At 46.0% G+C, this 19,931-nt stretch overlaps 1 protein-coding gene across 4 annotated transcripts in view; it reads right to left on the bottom strand.

The window, feature by feature from the left end:
• REV3L (REV3 like, DNA directed polymerase zeta catalytic subunit) overlaps nucleotides 1–19,931 on the bottom strand; it is a 948,974-nt gene that overhangs the window by 803,924 nt on the left and 125,119 nt on the right. For all 4 annotated transcript variants that reach the window (XM_069234598.1, XM_069234599.1, XM_069234600.1 and 1 more), the window contains exon 2: nucleotides 6,557–6,746. In XM_069234598.1, the coding sequence (XP_069090699.1) occupies nucleotides 6,557–6,746 (190 nt within the window). The remainder of the gene's footprint in view (nucleotides 1–6,556; nucleotides 6,747–19,931) is intronic.

The raw sequence follows: 19,931 nt of genomic DNA, 5'->3' as shown, positions 1-19,931 counted from the left end.
TAATTCACATACTAATATGGGCACCTAGGAATTCAGTGATGTGCAAATAACCACTGCTTTAAAACACCTTATCTTGTGCCCATTTTGGAAATACAAAATCTTGATACCTATTTTTCACTCTCTATATTTCACCAAATGAATTGCTGTATACCAGGCATACAAGGAAAAGCCATTGCAAGGTGCAGCTCCTTTATTGGCTCTGGGAACCTAGGGTTTTTGATGAACCTACAAGCCCAATATATCCCCGCAACCAGAAGAGTCCAGCAGACGTAACGGTATATCGCTTCTGAAAATCTGACATTGCAGTAAAAGGTTACAGAGTAAAACGAGGAGAAAAATTGTTTTTTTTCACCTCAATTATAATATATTTTTATTTCAGCTGTTATTTTCTGTTGGAAAACCTTTTAGGATCTACACAAATGACCCATTAGTGAATTCAGAATGTTGTCTACTTTTTAGCAATGTTTAGCTTTCCGGGATACAGCACTGGTTTCACACCCATTTCTGTCACTAAGTGGAAGAAGGCTAAAAGCACAAAAAAATAGTAAAAATGGGGTATGTCCCAGTAAAACGCCAAAATTGTGTTGAAATATGTTGTTTTCTGATTCAAGTCCTCAAGTTGGGCAAAAAAAAAACACAAGCCTTCTTCTGCAGCCCTTTTTTCCTTTTTTTTTTTTAAACAAAAGCTACATTTTTGCTGTAGTTTGGGTAATTTCTTGGTCTCCTCCAGGGGATTCCACAAACTCTGGGTACCTCTAGAATCCATAGGATGTTGGAAAAAAAGGATGCAAATTTGCCGTGGGTAGCTTAAGTGGACAAAAAGTTATGAGGGCCTAAGCACGAACTGCTCCAAATAGCCAAAAACAAAGGCCTGGCACCTGAGGGAGAAAAGGTCTGCCAGCAAAGGGGTTAATGACAACACGGCAGAGGAGAGAGTTATAGTTACTTTAGGACATGAGTTATACTTTCTTGGCATATTGTGACTGCTAAATGTCAGTGGTTCTGTTAATTTAAAACTGTGTTTTGAATGAAATTTGCAACTAACTATAACATTCATTTAACCTTTGTTTTTTTCAGTGAAGTTCTAAGGTATTCTTTTTTACAAGTTGTAAGATATTAATACAATTCCTAACTATAAAGTCTCTTCAACCCTTCTTTTTTTCATTGAATATATATACATATATATATTTATGAACAAGTTACTTAACTTCTGTAACGTCTTATCTGGTAGAGACTATCTAACAACAGATTCCGGACCTTGATGGCGGTGGTTGAAGCACATCTGCCAAGAGCAGGGGCTCCAGTCTGCCCCTACCTCAATGACTGGCTTTTGAAGGCGGCCTCACCCCAGGCAGTTGTCTCTCATCTCCAGACTGCAACAGATCTCCTGGGTTCATTATAACTGTGTCAAAGTCACACCTGACTTCCCTCTCAGACGCTTCCTTTAATCTGAGCCATTCTGGACACAGTGCAGCTTTGGGCCTGTCTCGCTGAATGGCATATTCAGCCTATGATACTGATGTTTCAGCCTCTGTCCCAAATTCCAGTGAGACTGACTGTGAGGCTGCTGAGCCTCATGGCTTCCAGGCCCACATCTACGATGGAAGTGCAAAAGACATGTAGTGTTGGCTTATGAACCAGGATTGTGACCGCAGCAGACCCTTCTCCCTTCCTTAGCCACAGTTGCCTTTAGTGACAGATTTGTCACACTTGGGCTGGGGGCGGCCATCTGGGAGAGGTAGAAATCAGAGAACTCTGGTATCCAGTGGAGTTCCAGCTCCACATCAACCTGTTAGAGCTTTTGGCTGTCCCATTGGCATTGAATGCTTTTCTTCCCTTGAACAGGGAAAGTCTGGTACAGGTGTTCACAGACAGCACCACCACCATGTGCTACTGCACGAAACAGGGTGGGATTGTGGATCCTTGGTCATCAAGAGGCCCAATGTTTCTAGACATGGCTGGAACATCAGGGCATTTCCCTGGTAGTTCACCACCTGGAGGGCTCTCTGATCACCAAGGTGGATAAACTCAGCCCTCAATGGAATCTCCATCCAGATGTGGTGCAAGATCTCTTTCAAGAATGGGTAGAACCTTGGTTAGATCTGTTTGCCATGCCGAGAACACACAATGTCAGCACTTCTGTACTTGGAGTTTTCAAGGCAGCTCTCACTCTTAGATGCTTTTTTCATCCTGGGTGTAGTTCCGGCCTCCTGTACACCTTTCCACTGATACCACTCCTGAGTTCGCAAGAAGTGGCCAAGTCATTCTAGTAGCTCCAGAATGGACACAGAGAGTTTGGTATCCTTAGCTATTGAGCATGGGCATAGGACCTCCAGTCAGGCTGCCTCTTTGGGAGGATCTTCTATCACAGAAACAGGGGAGGGTCCAGCACCTGACCCTGTGCATCTCCCGTCTTCATGCAAAGAGATTGAGCAGTAACAGTGGACAGCCTTCAACCTTCCTCCTAAAGTCTGATGTTCTCCTGGCAGCTAGACGTCCCTCAACCATAAGTGTACTCCTGCCTCTAAGACAAATTTGTGGCATGGTGTGCATTCAAGACTCTCAACCTTCTCTCGCCACCCCTTTCCCAGGCTTTACTTTTTGTACTGCTTTACCAGCTGCCATTTCGGTATTTTTGCGGCTGCCGGACCAACCTTTTTGTTCAAGTCACCTGTTGTGACTAGGTTCCCCAAAGGTCTCCAACTTATGTTCCTTTCCAGGCCATTCATCATGCACCAGTGGATTTCATTTAGTTCTGACCTTTCTGATGTGTGCTCCCTTTGAGCTGCTTCATAACTGCCAACTGCTGTTGCTAACCATAAACATAGCATTCTTAGTGGTCATCACTTCAGCCAGGAGAGTCAGAGTACTGCAGGCACTGTGTGTTTACCCTCCTTATACCACCTTTTACCTAGATAGTCTGGTCCTCCAAACATGTGCCTCCTTCCGAAGGTAGGGACTCCCTTTCATGTAGACCAAAATATCACCTTGCCTACCTTCTTTGCTCTGCCTCTCCCTTCTAAAGAAGAGTAGAAACTTAACCGCCTGGACCCAAAAAGCACTCGTTTTACCTTGAACGTATCAATGAGTTCAAAGTGCGCAATCAATTCTTCACTGGATATGCTGGAGCTAAGGAGGTGAAAGCTGGACAGAATAGGATCATCTCACGGCGGTTAGTGTTCTGCCTAAAAATCTGCTACACATTGGCCAAAAAACAACCCACTGAGGGTTTGCATGCTCATTTAGCCAGAGCCAAGGCTGTGACTACTGCATTAGTTCGCAGAGTCCCTGTCCTGGACATTTGGCAGGCATCTACACGGGGATTTTTGCACCTGTTTACCAAACACTACTGTCCGGAGTCAGGTCTGTTGTGAAGAGCATGTTCTTCATTCAGTACTGCAGAAATTTTGTGGTTTGAATCGGCTTACCAGACCCACCTTCGGATAATTCTAGTCCTAACTAACAATAACAGGTGAATTTCTGGGGTAATTAGCAGTGCATGGTGAGGACGCTAATTATAGTTACCTGAGGGCACAAGTTATAATTACTTGAAATAATTAACAATAACAGGTGAATTTCTATGGTTTTGTAAGTTTCAAATGTGAGCCGCAATATCTGTAACTTTTGGCTTTTTAAGTGAATTTCTATTATTTTTATAATTCTATTTCCTATCTATAACATCCCTGTCACCTTCGATTTTTTCAGTGAATTTCTATGGTTTTTAAAAAAATGTAAAGTAATTTTTTATTACTATATGTTAATCCAACCACCACCACGCATAGCCTTTGGCTGTGCACAGCAGGGTTTGCCACAGGGCCTACAGCCGGCACCATATAGCCAGCAAAGCCCGTGCCATGCACGGCCCTCATCTATTCATGGCACGGGCTGGCCAGCATTGCTTTGATATCTCATACTAAGATAAGGAATCTGCATCTAAAAGTCATTATCAGATAAACGAGTGACTTACCTTAGGTAACGCCTTATGTGGTAGAGACTGTATCTAGCTGCATATTCATTGCCAACCCTCCCCATCCTCCCCGCTCTGCGAACGGATTGCAGTGTGAGGATCACCCTTCTGAAGGCCTAAGAAATTCACACCAGCTGGTAGTGTTCCTCTTGGCTCGGTGCTCCGGCGTGTAAAGTTGCAAAAAAGAAACCGACATCAGCATACTGGGGTGGTGCCTATATAGGCACTGCGCACATCACTTCCGGCACGGATGTTGCTGACATAGAGCCGAACAACACCCACCTGCGCACAGTAGTGCTGTCGAAAACTTCTGGTTTCACTCTGACGCCTGAAGAATATTCTTGACTGCCACAGAGGGCACCTGAAGGTCCAAGACCTCAGCTGCACTTCACATCACCATAGTGAATGAGGGACTCTCCTCCATAGCCATGGTAGGAGGCGAACCTAAGCTAGGGTCCAATGAGGTGTCTAATCCACTGACCTCTGCCAGTTTCTCATATCAGGTGTTCTATGTGTCATCTAGGGGATGCTGGTATCCATAAGGCTCCTCAGACACCTCCAATTCGTCGCCCTCTTCAAGCCTGACAAAAGAAAAGGGCAACTGGCTCCAACTCAGCTGGCATGGTAGGCACTGGAGCCAGTAGGGACTGACGATGAGCATGGTGTCACCGTGGGGGAAGGTTATGGTCTTGCGGGCAGCGCCACTGTTTGACAGCTCCAGCTTGTTGAAAGCGAAATTGTTTTTGCTTTTGCTTGGCAGGAGCGGTCAGCTTCAGGAGGAGGGGTTAGCCCCCCCCCCCCACACACATACGTTTCAAAGGCATCTGCCCGAGGAGGTGGAGGTCCCCGGGGCTGCTGGAGGGGGCGCACGGGCCCCCTGCACACTTTGTAAAGGCACTTGCCCAGGGGAGGTGAGGGCCCAATGCACAATTAACATCTGCCCGTCCCCAGGGCATCTGAAAGCCCTCATGCTCCCCTCTCGCCCCCCATTTCTGGCCAAAATGCACCCAGGACCTGGCCCACCCAGGGGGGGATTGGGTAGAATAAACATACTCTGCCCCCTTTTCTTATTTTTTTCCCCCCTTTTTTTCTACTTCTTGTTTAAAGTGTTGGCAGCCAATCAGAACTCAACAAGAGATCGCCCTGGATCCGCAGCCGAAGATATACAAATGTATTTTTGTTTAATATCTCCAAAACTACGGAACGGATTTACACCAAATAAAAATAACAGTGATCCTCAGATCAAAGGCTACCCCTTTGCCAAATTTGGTGTAATTCTGTCCAACGGTATGGCTGCAGACATGTCTAAAGGGTCTATGGGAATTAACATGGGAAACTCACTTTTTTTTTTTTTTTTTTTTTAATAGCCCCCCCCCCCTTTTTTTTTCTCAGCCCCTGCTGGAGGGATCATCCAGAAACTTAACATGCACAACATGACCCTAGAGAGCACTTTATGTTGTGAATATTCGTCAAAAGGTGCAAGAGATACAGGCAAAGGTCCTCACTATAACTACCCATTGGCAACCGATATATAATCACACACCGCCAGTGGTGGTCGATGACAGCATTAACAAGATCACTGATGACATCTGAAATCCCATCATTTTTGACAGTGTGCATGGCAGAGGAACAAGTTATAGTCAGAATCATTGGAATGGTGTGATTCTACGGCTAAGGTGTTTTTCACATTATTATGCATTTGCCACATAATCCTTCATCTGTTCAATAATTTGCAGATAAAATAAATGTTTTTAGCTCAAATAGATCAAAAGATTCTAAAAATGCGGCGAGACAAGTTGCTGTGCAGCTAAAGGTGCTTTGCAAAGGTTGACTATTCACCTTTCAGTTATATATTGAGGTACTTGTGAATTAAACTAGTACCAAGGTGGAACCTTTGTCCAGACAATGTTAACATGTGTAACAATGACAAAATAATGAACTATTTTCAGAAAACGTGCTGCATTACGCCACATAATTCGCCTTTTCTTGCTGCATAACTTGGTACTCCCTTGAGACATAATTTCAGTGGCCCTGACTATAGTTACTTCATGACACGGATTACAGTTACTTCAGTTAACTGTAAATTGTTAAATTCAGGTGTTTTTTTCAGTTTAAAACGTTATGTTGTAACTGATTTTCACCAAACTATAATGTCAATTTAACATTTTTATTGTTAGTGGGAAAATGTGGGTATATATATATATATATATATATATACACACATATATATACATATACATACATACACATACACACACACACACACATACACACACATATATATATATATATATATATATATATATATATATAGAGAGAGAGAGACAATCTTTATTCAGTTAAAAAAAAAAATAATAATTAAAAGACAATACAACATTAAAATTGTAAAATCAGCTGAAGACACAAATGCATTTCATATGCAAACATACAGTGGCGAAAGCAATTACTTCCCTACCAAACCTCTGAGTTTTACAGCAGCAGAAATAAACTTATAAATCATAAGACATGTTTTCATTCTATATTCAGCAGATAAGTGTATTTAGAAGGTATTTAAGAGAAGCACATAATAAAAAATTGTCAGACACTTACATTCCGGACACTAATGAGATTTTGAATACATGTTGAACAGCTGAAGACAGGTTGCCCAGTGCCACGTTAAGTGCTCTGTCGATACTAAATGCCACCAGACGAAGATAGCGATCTGGATCCTGTCCATGTCCGTCATATGGCACATAGATGTAGGGAAATATGCCATGTAAATGTAGGCACGTCTTCTGACCTGCGAAAATAGAGCGGATGAAAAAAAGAAGTTAATGAATTTTACCATCAGGGGATATTTCCTTGTAAAACTTAATAGCCAGAAAACAAATTACATTACAAACTACGAACAGATCTGCACTAGTGTATAAATGTGAACGTGGATAAATTGGTTGTACCTTGCAGAACCATTTAAAATGTATTTTACATTTTAACTTCAGAATTTATCATTCTTTTGAATATGATCTTACACTTATTTTTTGAGTCTTTAAAAAATAATAATGCCTAAAATATAGTTTTTTTTCTTCATTTAACTGTCCGAGTAAAACAACAAAATTAGTCCATTTTAGTGCCAGCAGGGACTATGCTGTATGATGCTGAAGTCGAGATCTTGGCTTAAGTACAGCAACAGCTCGTCAATTGCATTCCATAGCTACATGGTGGCAGGTGTGGTGACACGGGTGCGCAGTTTTCGGGACTGGTACGGTATTGGATGATCCTGGGGCGCTGCGGCAGGGCGCGCATTATCTATTGCCGGGCCAGAGGCCTACGAAAACACAGACATGCAGGGAACGTTTATAGTGTGATTCCGGCAGGTCGCAAGTGCTTCACTGCCCCCTTCGGGTCTCGCCTTTGTTACCCTGGTCACATGACCAGAGGCATCACTCATGATGTCTAGATACGCAGGGAAGGAGGGCCCTGCACCCCTTCCGTGAAGCACATAATGCTTCCTCCCACGTAGTGCACATTTGTTACGTAACGATACGCGACACTACATTCCTCAATTTTAATAACACTGAAAAACAATTTACAAAGTCTTGCATAAACTCTGAGGTGACCATCCCCAGTCACGCCACTAGTGTCACTCATACTTTAAGTGATCCTGCAGTAAAGATGACAGTGCTGGGTTGGCCTTTAGGTTATAGTGGGTCTTTCCACTTCTTCCCCCAGTCAATACGGGAGCGGTACCTCCTCTGGCTGGTGGGAGTCCTGTTGATTCGATGTTTCTCTCGTGACCAGCATCTTCCATGCACGGTCTGGCTCCCATGTTGGCATCACAGGAGGAGGCATGATCTTCTGAGTCACCACCCAGATCCTCTCCAAACGCCCCTCCCCTCCCCCCCATCCCCCCGGCCGACTCAGGGATGGGAGGCAGGATGCATGAAACCTCTTGAAGTGGGACACATTCTGGGACACCTCTTCTTCTCCCTGTTTAGCAGTCACATTGGTGCTATGAATGCGAACTATGGTCCATGGGGACCGTTCAAATGGAAGTTGAAATTTGCTGCTGTTACTCCGGATCTTCAAGAGAATCAAATCCCCTACCTGGAGCTGTGAAGGTCGGGCTTTTCGTAGGCGGCTCGACCAGAAATTGGACTTCTCCCTCTGGGCAAAGGATCTCTTGGGGTCCACAGGAGTGGGAGTGCAGTCAGGATGTGAGGAATAGAATTGTGTACCACTCGGCACATTAGCATATGTCCAGAGGCTTGACCAGTGGTGGAATGAAGAGTCTGCCTGTATTCTCATAGGAAGGCATAACTGGCCCAATCAGAAGGTTGGAGACTGGCATTAGCTATTTGGATTACCTTACTGATGGGTGCGCATAAATCTTTGCACTTCTCCATTGACTTGGGGCCAGCGGGGAGTGATACGTTTGTGGTAAAATTTCCATGAGTTTAAATGTTCAGCCATTTTAGGACTGTGAAAAGGAGGACCACTGTCAGTTCGCAGTTCTTTGATCAGTCCATGCGTGGCCATTATCTTCACAAGTTTGGATGAAACTTCCTGAGCGGTCATTGAGGTCAATATCTCGACCTCAGGATATCTGGAGTAATCGTCAGTGACCACCACGGTATGTCTCTCACAGGAAAGGCTACCAAAATCAAGACTGACGCACACTCACGGTTGCCCTGACCCTTCTTTGGTCACAATGGGCTCTGGACGAGAGGGTGTTCCTGTGGCTTGACACAAGAGACACATTCGAACAAGTGCCTCAACCTGTTCATCCATCAGGGGGAAACCACACTTTAGTCCTCAACCGGTTTTTCATCTTCACCATGCCTTGGTGACCGGGTTGGGCTAGCTGGATTACTGGTGAGTGGAGACCCGAAGGGATGACTAGCCAATGACCTCGCAGAAGGCATCCTCCTGGATCAGCTACTAACTCTTGACGCACATGATATAAGCTTTCTAGAATCCTTTGTGCCACTAATTGGTCTCTATGGCTTTCAAAGCCTGCTGCAGGCACTCATCCTGAGCTGTAGCATGTTGGATCTGATCTAACGACTAAGGAAGGGGTCAAGACCGGTCCACCACATGGCAAATGTATTCCTCGGTCTCCTGAGCCTCTTCTTCTTCTGAGGTGACCATTCAGGCGTCTGGATAAATAAATAGTCAGCTGGGTTGCTGGAGCCTGGTCTATACTCCACCAGACAATCATAATCCTGCAATTGCAGCAGCCATTTTTCTATTCGGGTGGTGGTTTTGATGCTGTCCCACGAAAGAGCAGTATCAGGGGCTTGTGATCAGTAGCGACCACAAACGGTCGGCTATAAACAGAGTTGAAAATGTCGGCACCCCCAGTGGACTGCTATCGTCTCTTTCTCAAACTGAGAGTACCTCCACTTGGTGTTCGTGAGAAAGCGGCTTGGAAATGCTACCGTGCCCAGTCACACTCAGTTGGTAGCTGCATCAACACAGCACCCAATTCTTTTGGTCCGGCGTCCACAGCGTGTGTAGTTTCCTTCTGCAGGTCATAGTATAGGAAGGTGTCTGCTGAGAGGGCTGCTTTAGTTGCTTCAAACGCCTGCTTTTGGGCAGCACCCCAGTGCCACGGGGAAGCAGCCTTGGTTAGCTCACGTAGTGGTTGCGTTAAGAGTGGTCAGATCTGAGATGAACCGCCCACAGTAGTTCACTATTCCGAGAAAACTACGGACCTCCGATACAGTGGTAGGCGCCACGGCCTCTTTACTGTCCCTAACTTTCTCAGGGTCCAGGCCGATCCCTTTAGCGGAGAATGTGTACCAAAATAAACTAACCTGCTGCGCCCAAAACTCACAATTGTTCCGGTGTAGGGTGACTCCAGATTCCTGTAGAAGCTGGAGTACTCTGCGAAGTCTACTGTTATGTTCCAGGATCGATTTGGCACAAATCAGGATATCATCACTGACGTTGATAGCGCCTGGCAGTCCTCCTAGGAACTCCTGAATCGATTCCTCAGCTAGTGTGGGCTGGTGATATCCTGAGCGGGGATCTACTATGGAGAACCAGCCTGCGCCATTCAACTCTGAGAGGAGGTCATTCACCGTGGGTGTGAGATGTTGTTCTTGTTTAATAGCAACGATGGGCAGTCTCATATCGACACATATGTGGACCTCTCCTGGCTGTTTTGGGCTCCTTGTCACTACTATGGGGGACACCCACGGGGTGGGCCCTACTTCTCTTTCAATAATGCCTTTGTCTTCCAATTTGGAGAGTTCATTATTGACTTGGGGTCTCAGGTGGAAGGCAATCTGGCGGTGCCTCAGGGCTACTGGTTTCACAGTCAGGTCGATGTGAAGTGTTATTTCCTTGCCCTTCGGGAACCCGATTTCTGTAAACACATCTTCAAATTCCTCAAGAATGTGTGTGACCGTTTCTTGATGGACCCCCAAGGCAAACGTGACTATTCTCAGGGCCTCAGTGGTTTGACATCCTGGCAGCATTCCATGTCCTTTCCCGGTGACATATATGGTTGAGTTGCATACATCCGAGCCATGGGTAATGGGAGCCTGGAACTTCCCTTGGATATTTAGCGGCTGGCTTTGGCCATATGCGAAAACTTTTACCTGCGCCTGGTGAAGCTGCGGACGGGGGCATAGGTTGTCGTATGCTTCTCCTGACAGCAGGTTGATGGATGCCCCAGTGTCCAGAGTGGCTAGCACCATCTGGGTACCCACCCGTATGTGACACTGGTAGGTGAGTGTTCTCTCTTCCTCATACCAACGGTGAACACCGCATGGATGGTGTGTTCAAACTCGCCATCATCCATGTCACTTGATTGCTCTATTAAGGTGTTGACACGGGTCGAGGTGGTTCCCTTGTCACTCGATCGGCATACTTTGGCAAAATGGTTGTATTGGCCACACGCTGCGCACTTCTTTCCTTTTGCGGGGCACGCTGGCATGTGGTGAGGGGGACCTCTGCAGTACCTGCACAACTTCCGTGGTATCTCTACTTTCGTGGACCTCTCCGTGGACATTCTCTGGGGGTTGTTTACGGGCTCTGCCTTGATGGGCTTGTGGAGGGACGCTTCCATGTGAGAAACTTGGACTTTGGAGAGTTACTTGTTCTTCCCCATTGTTAAGAAGTCATTAAGGGATTTGCCTGGTTCCTCCAATATGCCTTCTCTCAGTTTGGCTGAAGCACATCCCTGGATGACCAGGCCTCTTATCTCTTCACTCTTGTCTGTGATGCCACAGATGCTCGCTAGCTCCTTGAGTCGTGTATGGAACACGTCCAGAGACTCTCTTGCGGTCTGGCTTGTCGGTATATAAATCATTCATAGGGTCTGTTTACCATGGGTGCAAAGTAAGCATTGAGCAAGGTGATTAGGGCTGCGTGTGTTCTGGGGTCTGCCTCTGGGAGCGTTTTAGAGATTCTAGGCAATTCTTTCCCACCCAGGAGTAGGATCATGGCTCTCTTCCTTTCATTCTCTATCTTCAGCGCCTCAAAGTATAGGGTCACTCTCTCTACCCAGTCCCGCATTCTGGAGGCATGTGCGAACAGGGCCCCTTCAATGATGAACGGCTCTACAGAGGGTATATTGGACATGAAATCTCCCCAGCTGGTGCTTCTTGGTAAATCCACTGTGTGACTGTCTCCCCTCTGCTCCCCTCTCCTTCCTTTGTGATACTGCCTCCCACTGTTGTATCTGGATTACGCTGTGGGGAAGTGACCTATCTGGCTGTGCACCCTTTTCTTCTGGCCACAGTCCAATGTCTTCTCCCTGGTGCATGGGAGTAATTGCTGAATTTATTTTATTGGATATCTCCAGGGGCAGTGGCCTACCTTTTTTTTTTTTTTTTCACTTGCTCGTGTTGGAGTGAGCACGTATGTACTCGGTGTGTGCCATCCCTCGTCTCTTCACGGTCGCGTACATGTGGCCCACGGTGTTAGCCGCCAGTCCGCCCTCGCCACCAATTTGTGGTGTCAGGAATGCGTGGGAGTCGCATTGTAAACCTACTGTTGCACAAAGTTAGCACAAAATGTTTTTAATAACGCTCACTAATGAAACTTCTTCTATTTCATATCAGTGTAAAGTGAAGGGGCGACTATCAGAATTACTGTCTGAATAGTATTTATTTTATTCAGCCAACTTCGATCAATATGAAACCTAAAGCCAGATGCTTAATTTGTACTGCTGGTTGGTGACGTGGGATATATTTCTCATCATTAGATTCTGACCCTGAGCAAGAGAGACAAGCACAGGCAAACCCATCTAGTCTCACCTATGCAAGAGTTATCAGCTTTGCCAATGTTTTTGCCATGTTGTGCACCAGCAGGCTGCTGTTCAGCATAGCTAAAGGTTGGTAGCATAAAGAAGAGCGGTGTGGCGTGGAGTGTCATAAAGTGAAGTGTCAGTGAGTAGACTAGAGTGTTATGAAGAAGAGTAGAGTGGTGTGGAGTGCCCTAGAGTATTGTAGAATTGAGCAAAGTGCTGTGTCATGGGGTGGCATGGCATTGAGTGGAGTGGCGTTGGGTGTTGTGGGGTGTCCTGCAGGGAATTAATTGTTGTGGAGTGTCATGCAGGGAGTAGTGTTGTAGAGTGGAATTGCGTAGAGTGTCATAGAACTGAATGGAGTGAGAGTGGAGTGGCATAAAGAGGCATAGTGTAGTAGAGTGGAGTGGTGCAGAGTGGAGTGGTGCAGAGTGGACCAAAGTGCCACTGACTGGCAAAGAGTAAGTTGCCCATAGCATCTTACAGTGGAGCTGTGTGGTAGATCCTCATCTCTGGGAACAAGCACTCGCCCTGGAACGACACCTGGTAGCCCACCGCCCTCGGTCCCCCAAAAACTCCCACCAACCACGCACGCAACCTCGGAATCATCCTGGATACCCAACTGACCAAGAAGCAACAGATGCTCTGCCTGCTTCCACATCCTCTGCAGGATTTTCAAGTACATCCCCATCTTCACCAGGAGACAGCCACCCAGGCCACCATCTCCAGCCGACTCAACTACGGAAACGCACTGTACGCCACAACCATGAAAAGGATCATGAGGCACCTCCAGACCATCCAGAACACAGCAGCAAGACTTATCCTCGACCTCCCCAAAAGAACCAGCATCACCTTAAACTTCAGAGTCCTCCACGGGCTCCCCGTCCAGCAGAGATGTCTCTTCAAGCTCCTCACGCACATGTACAAAGTCCTACACAACAACAGACTTGCCTACATGAACAACCGCTTCTCTTTCCACCATCCTACCAGAGACCTGGAACAACCTCGACTGCCACCTACTCACCTCTCCTTCTCTGAAGGACTTCAGAAAGCAGATTAAAACTTGGCTCTTCGACCGCCAGCAGCAGCCCCCCTGCAGCAGCATAGCATAGAGTGGCCTGGTGTGGAGTGAAGTGGCGCAGAGTGGAAAGGTGTATAGTGGAAAAGTGTGGCAGAGAATAGATTGTTTCAGAGTAGAGTAAACTGGCATAGAGAGCAATGGCATAGAGTAAAATGGCGAAGAGTGCAGAGTAGATTAGAGTGACACAGTGGACTGGCAGAGTGGAGCGAAGCAAAGTAGAATGGTGTAGAGTGAAGTGGCCAACATTGCACTGGCATAGAGTGGTGTAGAGTAGAGTTCAGTGGCAGAGTGCAGTGTTGCACAATAGAGTTGCATAGAATGAAGTGGCATTGAATGGAGTGGTGCATCGGAGTGTAGTGATGCAGAATGGAGTGTGGTAGAGTGTAGTGGCACAGAGTGGTTTGGCGCAGTGTACAGCAGAGTGGCACAGTGTGCAGTAGAGCGGTGTAGAGGAGAATGAAGTAGAGTTAAGTAACAGAAAGTGCAGTCTTGCAAAGTAGACTCACTGTGTGCAGTGGTGTATAGTAGTGTGGTGGAGACAGCAGTGGTGCAGAGTAGAATAAAGTGGTGTAGAGTGCAGTGAGAGAGTACAATGGTGTAGAATGACGCAGAGCACAGTGTAGTAGACCTGAATGTTCCAGAGTAGAGTATAGTGATACTGGTAGGTGAGTGTTCTCTCTTCCTCATACCAACGGTGAACACCGCATGGATGGTGTGTTCAAACTCGCCATCATCCATGTCACTTGATTGCTCTATTAAGGTGTTGACACGGGTCGAGGTGGTTCCCTTGTCACTCGATCGGCATACTTTGGCAAAATGGTTGTATTGGCCACACGCTGCGCACTTCTTTCCTTTTGCGGGGCACGCTGGCATGTGGTGAGGGGGACCTCTGCAGTACCTGCACAACTTCCGTGGTATCTCTGCTTTCGTGGACCTCTCCGTGGACATTCTCTGGGGGTTGTTTACGGGCTCTGCCTTGATGGGCTTGTGGAGGGCCGCTTCCATGTGAGAAACTTGGACTTTGGAGAGTTACTTGTTCTTCCCCATTGTTAAGAAGTCATTAAGGGATTTGCCTGGTTCCTCCAATATGCCTTCTCTCAGTTTGGCTGAAGCACATCCCTGGATGACCAGGCCTCTTATCTCTTCACTCTTGTCTGTGATGCCACAGATGCTCGCTAGCTCCTTGAGTCGTGTATGGAACACGTCCAGAGACTCTCTTGCGGTCTGGCTTGTCGGTATATAAATCATTCATAGGGTCTGTTTACCATGGGTGCAAAGTAAGCATTGAGCAAGGTGATTAGGGCTGCGTGTGTTCTGGGGTCTGCCTCTGGGAGCGTTTTAGAGATTCTAGGCAATTCTTTCCCACCCAGGAGTAGGATCATGGCTCTCTTCCTTTCATTCTCTATCTTCAGCGCCTCAAAGTATAGGGTCACTCTCTCTACCCAGTCCCGCATTCTGGAGGCATGTGCGAACAGGGCCCCTTCAATGATGAACGGCTCTACAGAGGGTATATTGGACATGAAATCTCCCCAGCTGGTGCTTCTTGGTAAATCCACTGTGTGACTGTCTCCCCTCTGCTCCCCTCTCCTTCCTTTGTGATACTGCCTCCCACTGTTGTATCTGGATTACGCTGTGGGGAAGTGACCTATCTGGCTGTGCACCCTTTTCTTCTGGCCACAGTCCAATGTCTTCTCCCTGGTGCATGGGAGTAATTGCTGAATTTATTTTATTGGATATCTCCAGGGGCAGTGGCCTACCTTTTTTTTTTTTTTTTTCACTTGCTCGTGTTGGAGTGAGCACGTATGTACTCGGTGTGTGCCATCCCTCGTCTCTTCACGGTCGCGTACATGTGGCCCACGGTGTTAGCCGCCAGTCCGCCCTCGCCACCAATTTGTGGTGTCAGGAATGCGTGGGAGTCGCATTGTAAACCTACTGTTGCACAAAGTTAGCACAAAATGTTTTTAATAACGCTCACTAATGAAACTTCTTCTATTTCATATCAGTGTAAAGTGAAGGGGCGACTATCAGAATTACTGTCTGAATAGTATTTATTTTATTCAGCCAACTTCGATCAATATGAAACCTAAAGCCAGATGCTTAATTTGTACTGCTGGTTGGTGACGTGGGATATATTTCTCATCATTAGATTCTGACCCTGAGCAAGAGAGACAAGCACAGGCAAACCCATCTAGTCTCACCTATGCAAGAGTTATCAGCTTTGCCAATGTTTTTGCCATGTTGTGCACCAGCAGGCTGCTGTTCAGCATAGCTAAAGGTTGGTAGCATAAAGAAGAGCGGTGTGGCGTGGAGTGTCATAAAGTGAAGTGTCAGTGAGTAGACTGGAGTGTTATGAAGAAGAGTAGAGTGGTGTGGAGTGCCCTAGAGTATTGTAGAATTGAGCAAAGTGCTGTGTCATGGGGTGGCATGGCATTGAGTGGAGTGGCGTTGGGTGTTGTGGGGTGTCCTGCAGGGAATTAATTGTTGTGGAGTGTCATGCAGGGAGTAGTGTTGTAGAGTGGAATTGCGTAGAGTGTCATAGAACTGAATGGAGTGAGAGTGGAGTGGCATAAAGAGGCATAGTGTAGTAGAGTGGAGTGGTGCAGAGTGGAGTGGTGCAGAGTGGACCAAAGTGCCACTGACTGGCAAAGAGTAAGTTGCCCATAGCATCTTACAGTGGAGCTGTGTGGTAGATCCTCATCTCTGGGAACAAGCACTCGCCCTGGAACGACACCTGGTAGCCCACCGCCCTCGGTCCCCCAAAAACTCCCACCAACCACGCACGCAACCTCGGAATCATCCTGGATACCCAACTGACCAAGAAGCAACAGATGCTCTGCCTGCTTCCACATCCTCTGCAGGATTTTCAAGTACATCCCCATCTTCACCAGGAGACAGCCACCCAGGCCACCATCTCCAGCCGACTCAACTACGGAAACGCACTGTACGCCACAACCATGAAAAGGATCATGAGGCACCTCCAGACCATCCAGAACACAGCAGCAAGACTTATCCTCGACCTCCCCAAAAGAACCAGCATCACCTTAAACTTCAGAGTCCTCCACGGGCTCCCCGTCCAGCAGAGATGTCTCTTCAAGCTACTCACGCACATGTACAAAGTCCTACACAACAACAGACTTGCCTACATGAACAACCGCTTCTCTTTCCACCATCCTACCAGAGACCTGGAACAACCTCGACTGCCACCTACTCACCTCTCCTTCTCTGAAGGACTTCAGAAAGCAGATTAAAACTTGGCTCTTCGACCGCCAGCAGCAGCCCCCCTGCAGCAGCATAGCATAGAGTGGCCTGGTGTGGAGTGAAGTGGCGCAGAGTGGAAAGGTGTATAGTGGAAAAGTGTGGCAGAGAATAGATTGTTTCAGAGTAGAGTAAACTGGCATAGAGAGCAATGGCATAGAGTAAAATGGCGAAGAGTGCAGAGTAGATTAGAGTGACACAGTGGACTGGCAGAGTGGAGCGAAGCAAAGTAGAATGGTGTAGAGTGAAGTGGCCAACATTGCACTGGCATAGAGTGGTGTAGAGTAGAGTTCAGTGGCAGAGTGCAGTGTTGCACAATAGAGTTGCATAGAATGAAGTGGCATTGAATGGAGTGGTGCATCGGAGTGTAGTGATGCAGAATGGAGTGTGGTAGAGTGTAGTGGCACAGAGTGGTTTGGCGCAGTGTACAGCAGAGTGGCACAGTGTGCAGTAGAGCGGTGTAGAGGAGAATGAAGTAGAGTTAAGTAACAGAAAGTGCAGTCTTGCAAAGTAGACTCACTGTGTGCAGTGGTGTATAGTAGTGTGGTGGAGACAGCAGTGGTGCAGAGTAGAATAAAGTGGTGTAGAGTGCAGTGAGAGAGTACAATGGTGTAGAATGACGCAGAGCACAGTGTAGTAGACCTGAATGTTCCAGAGTAGAGTATAGTGATGTATGGTGCAGCAGGGTAGATTGGTGTAGAGTGCAGTCGCATAGAGTGCATTGGTTTTGAGTAAAGTGGTGTGGAGTCCATTAGCATAGAGTGCAAAAGTTAGAGAAGAGTGCAATGGCCTGGAGTCATTCTGAGTAGAGTGATGCAGAGTGCAGAGGTGTGGCACAGAGTGGATTGTTTCAGAGTAGAGTAGAGTGAAGTGGTGTGGTGCAGGGCAGAGTGCAATTGCATAGAGTGCAGTTGTGTAGAGTGGCATAAAGTGCAGTGACATTAAGTGCAGTGATGCAGAGTAGATTAGAGTGGCATATTGTGCAGTGTTGTAGAGTGGCAGAGTGAAGTGGCCTAGCTTGGAATGGTGTAGAGTGCAGTGGCAAAGAGTGTAGTGGTGCAATAGTGGAACGGAGTGGGGTAAAGTGAATTGGCATAGAGTAGAGGGGTGTGGCATAGAGTAGAGAGGCAAAGAGTGAAGTGGCATAGCGTGGTGAGGTGCAGTGTATAGTGCTGTGACAGTATGGAATGACGTAGAGTGAAGTACTGTTGAGTGGTGCGGAGTAGAATGCAGTGGCATGAAGTGGTGCAGAGGGGAGTGGGGTAAAGTGGAGAATGCTTGATATGGTAGTCAAATGACATTACAGACAGCACATCTTCAATTGAAATAACCAATACATTTGCAGAGATACACAGTTTTAGTGTAAAGCGCACAAACAATCATGTATGGAAAAATCATCTTAGTGTATTGATTTGTTCAGATCATAATAAAATATCTGTTTACATCACACTTCCGAATTACCTAAATATGTACTTGATTTGTGTTTTCCTAATTGTGATATATTTTGAAAAACCTGCAGTTAATTTAACAGATATTTAAATTTTACTAGGTGCTAGAAAAAAATAACATCCTCCAGCACGCCCGAGTAGCCAGCATGGTTGTCACATAAATCCTCTCACTTTGGAGTCAGAAAATGAAAAGTAAACACCAAGCTCCCTCAGAAGACCGAGCCTGGCATTTGACCTCTGTCTTTAAATGCAAAGAAATGTGACAAGATATGGTCAAGATTTAAAGGCCTGTATACAGAAATCCAGTACTAGTGAAAGAATACAGTAAATAGGGTATGGGCCACGGAAGGGATAAGCTCATGAGAGACAGCCGAAAACAAATAAAGCCAGCAAACAGAAAGCAAGCAATGTGAGTTACAAAACACACAGCCAATGGTAATCAATGGGCAGAATGAATTCCCATGGAAGCTTTATGAATGTCCCAAAGATGTAGTCAGAGAACCAGACAGTTGCTCTGTCTGGAAGGCTTCAACCTAAAATAAGCAGAAAAAAGCAAAGAAAAATAGAAAAAAAGAGACAAAGGAAGCAAAGGAAGCAAAAAGGGATGAAAAAGAGCCTTCAAGATGAGATGACAGGACATGAAGTTTAGAGAGGTAGTGTAGTGAGGTAGAAAAAAGGCACAAAGTGAAATCTAGATTAGGCTGACAGCAAGCAATGGGCAGGTTCTAAGACACCCTGTAGGTAAACAAAATGTCTTGCAAGCAAAGGGCATGTGGTGTCTCAGACGAGACCTAACTACTGGCCTATGCATCTGTTCTCTGTAAATTAAGCAGCAATGCGTTCTACAGATTAAATATGGAACTGTGCAGAAGAGGGCAAATGCAATTAGTTTATTGCTTTTGAAACTATTTTTGAGACGAACATTTGATAAATGATTTCTGAGACTAATGTCCGTTGAAAATCTTTTCTTCAAAGGATGATCTAAATGTATGAAGTAAAAATCACATCTGAAGAAAGTTCAAGGGAGTGATAAAATAGTTTGCAGAAAAAAAGATGGCATTTTCATAGAAAATTCTGAATTAAGACATATTACACAATTTATGTTACAGAAAACGGAAATAACAGCAGAAAACCCAAGGCGACATCAGGCACTAGGATATGATGAAGCAAAAACGAGAAAAGTTCGAAGCCAACAGCATAGCTTCTCGTCCTCGACGGTCATAGGTCTGGCTGAGACGCACAGCTGCTGTGGGATTAGCCTAATATTCAACCCTGTCGTATTACTGAAACGAACTGCGGCAACTTCATACCAAAAAGAGCTCTACAGACAATGGGGGTTATTACAACTTTGGAGGAGGTGTTAATCCATCCCAAAAGTGACGGTAAAGTGACGGATATACCACCAGCCGTATTACGAGTTCCATAGGATATAATGGACTCGTAATACGGCTGGTGGTATATCCGTCACTTTACCGTCACTTTTGGGACGGATTAACACCTCCTCCAAAGTTGTAATAACCCCCAATATTCACACATGCATAGAGGGAAAGAGGGATAGCTCTACACATACTTGCCAACCTTACTGTTTTAGGAGGTAGGCTACCGTATGCGTGGCAAACCTACAGTTTACAGGTTTTTCTGGGTCATCTTAAAGCTTTTCAAGAAGCTCCTGAATGTTACTTTTAAGAGAAGAAAACCCAGATCTACAAGGAGGAAGAGAGTTATCAGCAAGTTCCTGAAACCACTGTAATATTAAATGCTTTGTTCCGACTACTGGAGTTACCAACTCACATTACTGCACTGCAAAGGCCCCCCTGCTAAATGAAGAGACGAGTAAAGCCACAAACAGGGTTTTAAACGGCCAGGTACTGCCCGGTACCGAATACCTGCGTTTCTTCAATCTGAAAGGGAGAGTATGTTTACTTCTCAGGAACTGCTGCAGCA

Source organism: Pleurodeles waltl, chromosome 5, assembly GCF_031143425.1.
Source record: "Pleurodeles waltl isolate 20211129_DDA chromosome 5, aPleWal1.hap1.20221129, whole genome shotgun sequence".
Taxonomy (NCBI): Eukaryota; Metazoa; Chordata; class Amphibia; order Caudata; family Salamandridae; genus Pleurodeles; species Pleurodeles waltl.
The sequence above is the reverse complement of the archived record's forward strand: the minus strand, read 5'-3'. Positions and strand labels throughout refer to the sequence as shown.